The sequence below is a fragment of the Oreochromis aureus genome, linkage group 1 (genome assembly GCF_013358895.1).
Source record: "Oreochromis aureus strain Israel breed Guangdong linkage group 1, ZZ_aureus, whole genome shotgun sequence".
Lineage (NCBI taxonomy): Eukaryota > Metazoa > Chordata > Actinopteri > Cichliformes > Cichlidae > Oreochromis > Oreochromis aureus.
In genome coordinates, this window is record NC_052942.1 from 21,609,232 (window position 1) to 21,622,050 (window position 12,819).

General features: G+C 37.5%; 1 protein-coding gene across 1 annotated transcript; it reads right to left on the reverse strand.

The window, feature by feature from the left end:
- Positions 1-1,175: 1,175 nt before the first annotated feature.
- Positions 1,176-11,244, reverse strand: tmem41b (transmembrane protein 41B). The gene is made up of 7 exons (XM_031735949.2): positions 11,002-11,244; positions 8,694-8,811; positions 7,189-7,317; positions 6,543-6,636; positions 4,799-4,903; positions 3,620-3,758; positions 1,176-3,533 (listed from the first exon to the last, which is right to left on the reverse strand). Exons 1-7 carry the CDS (start codon positions 11,096-11,098, stop codon positions 3,364-3,366), a joined length of 852 nt encoding a protein of 283 aa, XP_031591809.1. The 5' UTR covers positions 11,099-11,244; the 3' UTR covers positions 1,176-3,363.
- Positions 11,245-12,819: the final 1,575 nt, after the last annotated feature.

Genomic DNA, 12,819 nt, shown 5'->3' on the forward strand with positions numbered 1-12,819 from the left:
CTGATCAGCTCGCAGCAAAGGACATCCTTTCGAGCGCCTTCACAATAAACATTCATACAGGGGGAAATCGGCCTTCAGAATAAAAGTCAAGAATAAATAAATATATATAAATATATATAAAGTTAAAATTTTATATGACAAAAAAATATAACAGCATAGAGAACTTTATTGAATATGAGAAAGTCTATAGTACGAAACAACTATAACCCTAGTAGTATTTTTTTTTAAGAATAATAAGATTTCCAGTTAGCCACACTGTTAAGTTATTTACAGTGATCAAAATTGATACTAAATCATCACCTTGGCGCATGGATAATATTCATACATAGACATATAATCATGAATGAGCGATGGTTTAAGTCTAAAAATTCTGTCATAATTTAATATTAATAATATTTCAATTGACACAATTGAAATTCAGTTACGGTACTCATTTAGAGCAATTTATTCATTTAATAATTTATTTATGAGCCCAGAGACACTCAAAGCTAGTGCCCTTGGGAAAGGAAAGATATCTGGCATTGCCTTCCAGTAAAACTGAAAGAATTAAAGTTCTGTATCCATCATCTGAACCAGCTGCAGAAATGTGCTACGCCAAGGTTGTGGTTTCTGAGCTTTCATCTACCAGAGATTTTAGGTGTACTGCTCAAGAGCCAAAGTGTACTCATGCATTGGAAAAAGTAATGGATTAGTTGTACTTTTCCATGGAAGCATCAAAGTGTGGTCTTCTAATATTATATGATGATCATATGAAAGAAGTCAGTATGAGTATGGCGTGAATATGTCAGGGTGCGAGTAACATTACAATGAATGTACTGCAACAGTGGATGCTGATACAAGTAACTAAGCAAAAAAATGTAAGTTGATTTAATAAAGAACATCACAGCGTTGTCATTCCTTTAAGTGTTATGACTCATGTTTTTGTTAATTGTTAAATCAAAGCTAATTTTTTCCATTCTGTTATATTTTTAAAAACATTACCGCTGCTACACATGCAAAACTAGATTACCCTTAATGGGTTATTTTAACCAAACAGGCCACGCAGCTTTACAGTTATGTTACAATGTCACCACCTGGTGGCACTAAATAACTCTAACAACTGCTTTTGCGGGTACAAGTATTTACATTTCAGTATTATTAAATATGTGCACTGTACAGACTATGTTCAGAACTCATATTGTGTAAAGATTTTAATGACTCAATAAATACATATTTAGAAAAACAGAACAAATTTGAAATCTGTAAACACTTCATACTGCAATACATCACTGCACAGTACAGAATAATACTGCTTTTTGAAATGTTGCAGAGGGATACAGAAGTAGTATCACACATTATCACTGATTGGGTAAGACGATGGGGGTGGGGGGAATTAACCAGTTGGTATAGTAGGTTAAGTTGAAATTAGTTGTAAGGTTTAAATATTTTAGTATGTGTATATATATATATATATATATATATATATATATATATATATATATATATATATATATATATTTAAAAAGGTTACCAACTATCATATGTTGGCATATTTAGCATTACAGGGAATAACAGGTTACTCATAGCTGCAACAGGAATCATTTCACAGCATTTTGCTACTTTACTTAACAAAGGTTCTTTATCCATTGCAGATGTTTCAAAAACGGTAACCATAAAAACTATTTAACTACTGTAGCGCTGTTTCCTCCTTTTACATCAATTGATGTTTATGCAGTCTTTTATAACCTGGGTTTGAGAGTTTAATATTCATACAGTAGTACAGTAGATACAATGTCCATTAAGACATAAGCAAAAACATGAAATCTGCTGATGCACAACTTTAAATGTGCATTTTTAAGAGATCTAGGTTAAGATTTGTTACCTACATGTACATTCACTGCGTCTGTTAACTGTCCAGAAGGTTTTTAGCAGCAGCAGGAGCAATGAGTTACCTTGGTACACAGGCAACAAATCTAAAGGGAAACATAATCTATAAGCTTTTTGTTTTGTTTTTTTTAAATAACAGGACATAAACAGCCATTCAAAACACTTTAAAGAACACAATCTAGCAACATAAATCAGGCAACACAGCACATTTCCCAAGGTGAAATAAAGGAAGCAGTAAAAGCAAGGCAAGGCTCAGACACTGCACAGTCTGTTGGCAGTCTTATTGAGCTCAATGGTGGATCATCCATCATATTAAAATCACTAGTTAGATATCGTAGGGTGGAGATGAACACAGATGATCACAGCACAAAAAAAAAAAAAAAAAAAAAAAGCAATCTCAGCCTTTGACTTTTAAAATTTACAAACCAAGACAACCGTGTTGCCTTTCAAGAACTGTTCAGTGCACCAGCAAGATCTACATTTACTGTTTAAATAAAAATACCAGCTAGAGATGCTGAGTTTGACACCCTGCAGTTTGGATGTCCTGTGAAAAAAATATTACATTGGCTTAGTCTGTACTTTAAATACTTTCAAGCGTGCAGTAGCAAAGTAGATTATAATATGGAAACATGGATGAAAGAAAAAAGGAAGTTGTCTGGCAGAAGATGCAGGCACACTTTGAGGAAGATCGTAGAATTACTCACATGTCAACAAAACACAAACTTACGAAGATCAGTGCTTACGTGTTTCCTTTTCTCTACATATTAATGTATCCCCAAACTCTGCATATAGTCGCCACAGAAGGGACCCTGTGTCAAAATGCATTTTTAAAAGACTAAAATCCCCTTTGAGAAGTAGTGCGAAAATTATTGCTATAGTGCTAATCAGATTCTATTAAGTAGACAAATGCAGGAGAAATAAATATTAAAAGGGGAGTGGGTGTTAAAGGTGCTACTAACAGGATGTAGCAACTCTTCTGCTGTTGTCCAAGTGCCTGTTTGTTGAGTATTTAGAAATAAAATGTCCAGAATAATCTGAACAAGATGCTGATTGCACTGTTTGATGACAGAGTTCCTAAAAAGACAACAGAGGCACGTTATTCCCCATGAAATAAGGCCATGTGGAACAACTGTGACCTGCACTTTAGGAAAGCATCCTGCAAGCGGCACCTTTTATTGTCTGAAGAAGATCATACAATTATATAATAAGCAGTGCATTAAATAAAAACAACAAAAAAACAGTTTCTAATATTTATACCATGAGTCACAGAAACCAAAAACAACTTGTGCAAGCAGTGGACTGTTTGTACTTTACTTGACATCAGGAACAACCCACCACTGCATGCATTTTTGTGGTCGATGAGTGCTTGGCAATTCTTCCACCGCCTACGAGACGGATGCGGAGCAGCTTCGAGTGACCGCTGCATGTTCCTGAGGCGAGGTAAGGGAGATGTTGGGATCAGCCAGCAGATGAGTTGCTGAGGTGAGGTGACGGGCTCTACTCTAGTTTCTGCTGCAGCTTCTTCTGGAAGCAGACGGGCAAAATCGAGAGCACGGCTAGTACACCGAGCACAGCCAGGGAGTTCCAGGAGACGGCTTCGCCCGCCGTGGTGAGTTTGTACAGTGTTGTACCTGCGTTGATTGCTACAAAGGATGGTGGAGCCACTCCTGTTGATCAGTGTGGAATGAAGGTTAGTCAGTGGTGGCAAACATTACCAAAATGGATCCAACAGTAGAGAGAAAAACAGTCTTACCAAGAAAGGTACCGATGAAGAAAACCCCCAAAGGCACATTGATGACAGGTGAGGTGATGTTGATGAACCAGTTGGGTAGAAAGGGAGTTATCCTCAAGAAGATGATGTAATTGATTAAATGATTTCTATGTTTGTCAACCTGCCATTAAAAATAAAATATAAGAAAAATCATGAGCAGAATATTTCTGAAATTACAAACAATAAATAAATGATCAGCTTTTATTAAAATCATGTCAGACGACTGCTGTGCTGTGGAATACTGGGTAATATTGGGGATATTAAAACTCATCTCATTAAGCAATCATTAAAACATGTATAACACGATAGTGTACTAGCAGGGACTAAAAAGAGAGAGCCTATTTCTTAATTAAATCCAAAATCAAATTTAAAACCCATCTTTTCGCATACGAGGTCTTGACTAATTCAGTCCAATCTTGTCTTAAAGACCTCACAGTACCATATCACTCCAATAGAGCACTTCACTCTCACACTGCATGCTTACTTGTGGTTCGTAGGGTATTTAAAAGTAGGAGGCAGTCTTTAGTTTTCACACCCCTCTTCTGTGGAAACAGCTACCAGTTTGAATTCTTTATTTTTAAGATTAGGCTTAAAACCTTCCTTTTTGCTAAAGCATATAGTTAGAGCTGGATCAGCTGACCCTGAATCCTCCCTTAGTTACCATGCAATAGGCCTAGGCTGCTGGGGGCTTTCCATAAAGTACTTCTTCTTCACTCATTACAAGCTTACAAACCACTTTGATCATTAGTTATCATTAATCTCTGGTCCTCTTCCACAGCAGGTCGTTTGTACTGTCTTCCTCCCCTCACCTCAAACCGATTGTGAAAAATGTCCAACCCTCACTGAGCGTGGTTCTTCCTGAGGTCTCTTCCTGTTAAAAGGGAGTTTTTCCTTCCCACGGTTGCCAGGTGCTTGCTTAAAGGGGGTCATTTGATTGTTGGGGTTTCCTCTATATTATTGTAAGGTCTTTACATTATACTGTAAAGCATCTTGAGGTAAATGTTGTTGTTATTTGGCAATATATTTGTGGGTCTTTAAATGCAATTCAAAACCAGTACAACTAAAGCAAAGCACAAAGAAAATGCATAAATATATCAAAAGAACAAAAAACCCCAAAACAAAACCAACGAAAAAAAGGTTCTTTCTTGTCAAAGCTCTCACCTGCTGAGACCATTTCTGTGCTCGCTCTGTGAGATATCTGTAGACCACTGGTCTGCCCACCAGATATGACAGCATATAACAGAACGAAGCACCCAAGCCAGAGCACTGCCAACAGACAGAAAATGATGAGTGACCAAAGAAGATAATAAAGAAAGAAAATCTCAAAGCTGGAAGCAGAAATGACTCTTCTGGCAACTGACTTATAAAACATTTAGAGTCCTTCACAAATTAAATATGTATCTCTAAATATGATTATTAACTATAATGCAACACAATTTCCATATTCCATCACATTTCATAATGCTAGCAGCAGAGGTGTGGTGTTAAGAAAAGCTGCATGTAGTTTCAAAGAAAAGGTCTTTGGGTTTTCACACTAACCAAAGCCCTTCTTGGCTGTAACAGCAAAAACATCATGGTTTAGTGTGAACAAGGCTAAACCACTAGTGTGAATGCATCATGTTTTTACAGGGAAAAAAAAAAAAAAAAAAAAAGTCCACAAGAAAAAACAACCAGCCAAGTGGTCACAGCAGACTATGATGCAACACAGTCACACGCAGCTGTATGCTGTTCATGCAGGTACTGAGGTTAAACTGGTGACAATGTTAAACATGACATTTTCATTCTATCCTTGCATGTTTAAATGTGGAATTTCCCTTCAAAAATATACAAAAAGCCACGTGATTACACTGCTGTCTGCTCTACATTTACAGTTGTGGTTGGAAGTGTTGCATAAATTCATCATGGGCTTGAATCAAAAGAACTCAGTGAAGTTCTAAGAAGGTGAGCTTTGGATTTACAAAAGTTGGGAAGGTCTCTTGGAGCCAGTTCTAAACAACTGTAGATTGCAGTCGTTCACAAGTACAAGTTAATCGGACGAGTCACTACTTTACCAAGGTCTGGAAGAAGGCCTTGAGAGGATATTGGCTAGGATGTTCAGGAACAACCAAAGAATCACCAAGGCTCATGAATTGCAAACTGCTGAAAACCTCAACTGAAATTTGCAGCTGCCCACATGGACGAGCCAAAGAGCTTTTGGAGAAAACTATTACAATCATATCAAACAAAGATTAAGCTATTTGGTCACAATGATAAGAGTTATATTTGGAGGGGGTAAAGGTGAGGCTAAGAACACGGTATCAGCTGTAGGGTTAGTATTAGGCTCTGGGGCTGTTTTGCTGCATTGTATTGGTACAATGCAAAAAGATGAAATCATGACTAAGGACTACATCCAAATTCTTCAAATTCTCTTCAAATCAACAGCTACAGAGTTGAAACTTTGACACAGTTGTGTGTTGCAACAGGACAATGATCCCAAACAAACCAAAACTGGTTTTATAACAGATAAAGTTCAACTTCTGGAAGAGCATTCCCAAAGCCCTGACCTCAACCCTTTTAAAAATGTTTGGATTGTGCTTAAAAATCAACTAATTTAAATGAGGTGAGATGGAAAATTTTGCCAAGAAAACTGGTCAAACATTCAGCCAGACTTATCCAGGAGGTTATTGATGGTTGCCAAAAGCATCTGGTTGTGGTGCAGCTTGCTAAGGGACATCTAATCAATCACTTTTTTTTCCTTCTTTAAAGTCATTAAAGATGTAACCATAACTGTAAATTATAATTCCGCTGTATGAAAAACTTTAAGACATGTAATCATCCATCTATTTAACAAAAGGCTGTGGCTTGACATCCTTACGTAAATAAACTCAATGTTTTCACTTACAAATTTCATACTGTTCTTACTCACCAAGCACACCAAGAAAAGAGCCAGAGGGAAGGGATAAAGATATCCAGACAGTATGCTGAGGAAGATCGATCCAGGGATTGCAAAAGTCTGGAGGCTGGTAAGAGTGTTAAGGTGTATTTCTTTAAAAATGAGCTCCACACAAGATTCCTCTTCCCACATAAGTGCTAAAAGAAAGATCCACTACAATGATGGTAATCCTTTGCCTGTAGTTTGAGCAGTTAAAATGAGATTGTGTGCACACACTAGACTTATCCTCAGAGACATCCTCTTAATATTGGATACAAAGTTCTGCTTGCTTGACTTTTACAACAGACTTAGAGCTGACACTCTGAAAGAATGACTCAGATTTTTTCTAATAATAAATTTTACATGTGGGAGATACCACTGACAGTTCTGAAAGTTCATACATGGTCATACTTTGTCAGGAATGCCAGCTGGAAGATTCAGTGAGAAGAAACTAATGAAGCTGCAGCCAGAAAAAGACAGTAAATAATAACTTCAGTTAACACAAAGTTAACTGAATAGCTAGTGCAAACTATCAATGCAAACCAGACAGTTTTACTTAGCCTGAACCTCAGCAAAGCAGTTCAGAGTAAGTAGTAAAGTACATGTTTTACATAAAGGGTGATGTCTTCTCCAAGGATACAAAACATATGTTGCAAAGTAGGCCACCAACACCTGGGTATAGTAGGTGTCTTTGTATTTAGACAATACTGTTCCCAAAGCTTTAGCATCATCCATGTCTTTGGGGATCTTGATTTTCTCCATTTCATCACTGAAAAAAACAAAACTTGTGTCAGTCACAATTTACTTAAAACCCCTTCCAGTCGTTTTTAATATATAAAATCAGCAAATGATTATGTAATTGGTTTGTGAATTAGCACTACCGGTGAGAATAGTGAGTTTCTTCGCAGGGATGTTAAAAATTGAAGCTGTACAAGTACAGAGAAAAACTCTACGTGCATGTTTTACTATTATGAGTCCAACGCTTCTAATGAACGATGTGTACCAGCAAATTCCTCTCTGCATTTAACCCATTCACTTAATGACTGGATCTGTCCAGTTTTCCATTGCCAATTTCATGTTGACATCATCTCTTCTTGCTTCTAAATCATATCTCAGCAGTTCTGGACTTGAATGCCATGTCAGAATTACTCTCTCATTTTTAGCTTTTTCATTTACCTAACAAAAACTGCCAAAATCCACCAGTACAGAGCTCCTAATAACTATGTAGATCAGGAGTGCACCGATGCCTGGCTGTCTTGGTTAGCTCTTCACTTGATTAACTATTTTACTAGCAAGGCATTACAAACACAGTCAAGCACACCTGCACTTAAAAATAGTGGAGGCTTGAGTTCAAAGCAACCCCTGAGGCCATTTACTGCATCTCCACTCTGCTATGCCCCTCTATTTTTCTTTTATTTACATTTCTAAACAAAGAGTAAAGCCTCCCCAAAGAATTTAAAGCGATCTCCAATGTCGTGGCTAAACACTGAGGGAGATTATGCTTTTGAAGCAGCCAATGGTCTCAAAAGACATTTTTAAATGCATTTTTTTTCATTAACATTTAAGCTGAAATCCTAACTTCACTGAAAAAGATTCAAACATTATGTGGTTTGTCTCCTTTGTCCCCAAATTCAATTTCATTGCACAGTATTTCTATAGCTCCACTCAACAACAGTCCTGAGGGCACTCAGTAAGGAAAAGGCCACAAACTTTTATAGAGACAATCCCAACTAGCTATAAAGCAATTTCTGTCAGTTTTCTTTTAGACTAGGTACCGAACAAAACCACTAACAGAAGAAAGTGTAACTCGTCATTAGCTGGTGAGTAAACAGTCATCAAGATAATGACAGCTTTGCCTTCAACACAAAACTACCTACAGCTCAAGCTGTGTTGTACTCAGCAATGGGAATAAGTTGTTTATTGTTTGTTTGTTTTTGTTTTTGAACCATGGCTCATCACCATTCAGTTTTCAAGCCTGTGTACCACTGAATGGAAATAAAGTTATATACACCCTACCTGTGAAACAGCAGAACTGAATCTATTACACAGAAAAGCAATGTCTAGTAAAATGCACTCCTTCAGATCTGAGAAGTGTTTTGGGTAAAGTGTACTTCATGCTGAAACAACCACACCAGGGCAACTTACTCAGAAAGCTCTGGGAAGTTCCTGTAAACGAGGTACATGACTGAGGCAGAGCAGGCGAAGATGGACACCAGAATCAGCAGAGACATGCGTGCTGAGCCCCCCGCGCTATGCTGAATCTCTGTGAGGAGAGAAAGTAAGTCAAACACCCAGTTAACATAGCGTAAACTATAATCAGATAAACATCTTACAGGTAAGCTTTTGTATAATTTGCATCACTCATTTAAGCCACTACGGGGAACCGAATCTCTCTCGAGAGACACTTGTGGCTATGACTGAGACTGTCTCTTTAATGATGCTTTCAGTATAAACATTATAGAAAGGGAGAACTGCAATATCTAACTGTGAGATCTTGATATATGCAGAGAGGAAGTTCTTTTTGTTTTTTTGCTGTTTGCTCATTTAAAACCACACTGCAGCACACTATGATGGTCTGGCAACACATACTGAGCCTGATGTCACATGCATATTTGATGATAGCTTATGACACTGATGATAAGCTGACACCTGAGTGTAAAATATGAATGTTATGGTCTTTAATTATTCAATTAATACTTAAAATTTCTAAGTTTTTGATTGAAGCTGACTTTACCATCAGCTTCAATCAAATACTTGGCACTAATAAAGATTATGCTTAAAAAGGTTTGGTTAAATACATTCTAAACAAAGTTTGTGTGACATAAAAACACAACTGAGCATTACTTCATAAAGCAGTATTGCCATCTGGTCACTCCTGTCATTAAGATGCATCTTAGAATAATCCTTTAATTGTCCCACAAGGGGAAATTTGGTTGTAACAGCAGCCAAAAAGACACATATACAAACAAACAGTACACAGGACACAGAACAGAGTCTGATCCAATCACAGTTGGACAGATGTAATCACTTGCAGCACATTCAGAGGTGATCTGAGATAAACATAGCACTTCATCAGTGCACACATGGCTTTAGAATGAGCGTGGATATCACTTCCCAGCTCTTATGCAAATAAACGTCATAGCTGTGTCCCACTTTTCCTCTTTAACAGCAGGACACAGCTATGCACTTCTGATGCCTTATCTGGTGGAAATTAAGACTCAGTCTATTTGAGGCATACATTTTATATAAAAGATGGACCTGGCCAGCAGGACACCAGGCTCCAAAGTCAGCTGATTTTCCAGCAAGTCATTAGCCCTTTCTGACAGAGTGCGAGTGGTTCCTTACTCCTTTGTTATTTTCCACTTGACACTCCCCAGTTTCATCTTCTCATCCAATATGGTCACATCCAGTTCCAAAAAGCCCATAGCCAGATGCCAAACTCAAGGGTTTTACTCTACAAAGCAATGTGTTATGTCAGCATGGCTACGTACACTGGATCGGCAAACCAAATTGACCAAAATATATGACACACTCAAAATGCATTTCTATACTTTTCTATGTTTGTTTTGTTTTCTGTTGTGGTTCTTATCTGAGCTGGCCATTTGGACAAGAAGGAACAAAGTTCATAAGAAAAAAAACACTTCAGCTCTGAACTCATGTGAGTCCTTTACTGAAGGGAAACACTCATATGTAATCCATGCACCATGTGTAAGTACAATACCTGTTAATGTGTAATAAAGTTCAGATACTCCCTGTAACCTTAGCCACTTTCGACATTGCTTTCAGTGATGGTGGAGTACATTTACTCACTATTTGCACTTTACTTTTTCATTTACAGTTCATGCAAATTGATACATTTATTACACTTAATATAATAGCTTTTTGACATGAGCTTTTGAAATGCAGTTCAAATGAAGTTTAATTAACAATGCACAGTTAATTAAACTTCATTTACCAAAAAAGAAACTAAAATAGCGAATACTTTAGAATTACTTTCTGTACATTTTTCTGGAAGTAGGCGCTTTTATGTTTATTCTTATGGAGTACTTTTTTGTCGTATCCTTACTTTACCGTTAGAGGCGATGAATACTTTTCCAACTGTCTTTGTTAAACAGCAGTTTATCTTTTCGCTGATAAAAAAAAAAAAATAGTAATTTGAACTATTGGGTTAATGTAGGCATGCTGACTAAACTGCCTTAATACCTTAAATGGGGCTGAGGTGGATTTTTAGCTAACTTTGTGATGTGTTATTTATAAGGTTTGGCGATACAAAGCAAAGCATCGAAATCAACCAGGGCTAACTTTAGCTAGCTGGTTCCGGCTGCTTCGCAATCCGCAACGGTCTCAAAGTTAAAAGGACGCAGTTGAGTGGTCATATTGCTTCATCTGTCTCTATTTGCTTTCCTCTTCTTTTTCGTTCACAGTTAACAATTAGCTACCGCCATGAGCCTACCTTTCAGGACTTTGGAGTTACTGGCATTAGCCTTCACCTCCTCCTGTGCCGCGGACAAGCCGTCCGTGTCTCTGGTTTCTCTCCGCTTTTTGGCCATTTTCTGAGATAACGTTAAGATTAGCAGCACCGAGGTGTAGTGGAGTAACAACCGGCAAGTCGATCGAGTGACACCGGTATGTCGACAGCCTGCTGACACGTTACAATGGTTGACCTTTTACCTTCACATTCAGCAGCAAACATCCAGTTTTCACAACAGCGCCTCCATCTGCAGTGAAGTCTACTTTCATATTTTAAAGACATTTTTATTGATTATTATTGATTATTATTCAGTTTTATATATTTAACGTGTTTCATATCGGACGAGAAACACCTAAGAAGTTGATTAAAATACAAATTGAAGGTACTTTACAGTTTATACTATACTTTTTTGAGGCAAATACTTTGTATCACACTCTGTATCTGTATCTTACATTAATAAGCTTGTAAAATAATAACATCATATATTAAATTCTTTCAGACAAAATTACAAAGATGAGGGTGCACACAGCCATATGATTTATACAGATGGTTCTCCACTATAGACAATTATAGAGAAACAATTATCAGTCAGGTTTTTATTACGGACTTGCGCTCCAGAATTAAAAGCAAACAAAAAATAAATCCAAAATAAACACATACATCACAATAGGAAAACAAAACAAAGAAACATACAGATGTACATACTGCACATACTTTATTTTGATTCAACAGACCAACTATATTTAAAGTTGGGGTCAAAAGTTCACAGACACTCATCTTAGGCATGTATTTTTTTATAAGTTTGGGGCTTTTGATGATTTCTTTGAACTGTTCTTTTCCCAGGATGGAATAATTGTATACTATACATCTTTAACTTCTAACTAAAAAAAAATAGAAGGTGCACAAGTAAAAAAACAAACAAACATATATATATATTTTCACTCATTCACATGGGTTAAATTTACATGCTAAAATGCATAAATACACCCCATTAATACTGAGTTCTATGTCCCTTAGCAATTTGAAGAAGTTGAAGAATTTGGAGGAAGTTCTACTTCTTCATCATTCAATCCTGTTTGTGCAATGTACCACTAGCAGCAAAACAGCCCCACAACATGATGGTGCCACCACCACGCAAGACAGCTGGCAGAGTTCACACCATTATATAGCACATCGTTATAGGGGTGACTTAATGGGAAACAAGGATATCCCTCTGGCATACTTTTTTTCCCAATTAAAAAATATTGGATCTTCTGGTCTGCCACCTCCAGCTCAACCTCCTGTCTTTTTGTCAGTTCCACTGTCTCCAAAAAATACAATATAACAGGTCTCACTTGGATAATCCAAATTGCCACTAGGTGTAAATGTGTGAGTGAATGTGAGTGCGAATGGTTGTTCGTCCCTGTGTGTTAGCCCTGTGACAGACTGGCGACCTGTCCAGGGCGTACCCCGCCTCTCGCCCTATGACAGCTGGGATAGGCTCCAGCGCCCCCCGCGACCCTGAAAAGGATAAGCGGAAGCGAATGGATGGATGGATGGAGGTCTCACTTCAGTCTTGTAAACCTTCGCTTTCATTCTTGCTACTATCATTTTGTCATGCATCACCCCTGACACTCACACTATCCGTTGCTTTTGATGTTTGGCCCCAGGTATTTAAATTCATTTAGGCTTCACCTCTCCACCTGCTTCCCTCTCATTCACACGCATGCATTCTGTCTTTCCTATAGAAACTTTATTTCAGACTATCAAATGAGAATGCAAATCATTCACAGTAGTCTAATGAATAGCCTTAAATGACCT

Excerpts from the sequence above, each read along its gene's own strand:
- tmem41b (XM_031735949.2), bottom strand. The coding sequence starts at position 11,098 with ATGGCCAAAAAGCGGAGAGAAACCAGAGACACGGACGGCTTGTCCGCG. Across the intron at positions 7,318-8,693 it reads AACTTCCCAGAGCTTTCTGA|TGATGAAATGGAGAAAATCA; the intron begins GTAAGTTGCCCT and ends TGTTTTTTTCAG. Across the intron at positions 3,534-3,619 it reads CTTCATCGGTACCTTTCTTG|GAGTGGCTCCACCATCCTTT; the intron begins GTAAGACTGTTT and ends ACTGATCAACAG.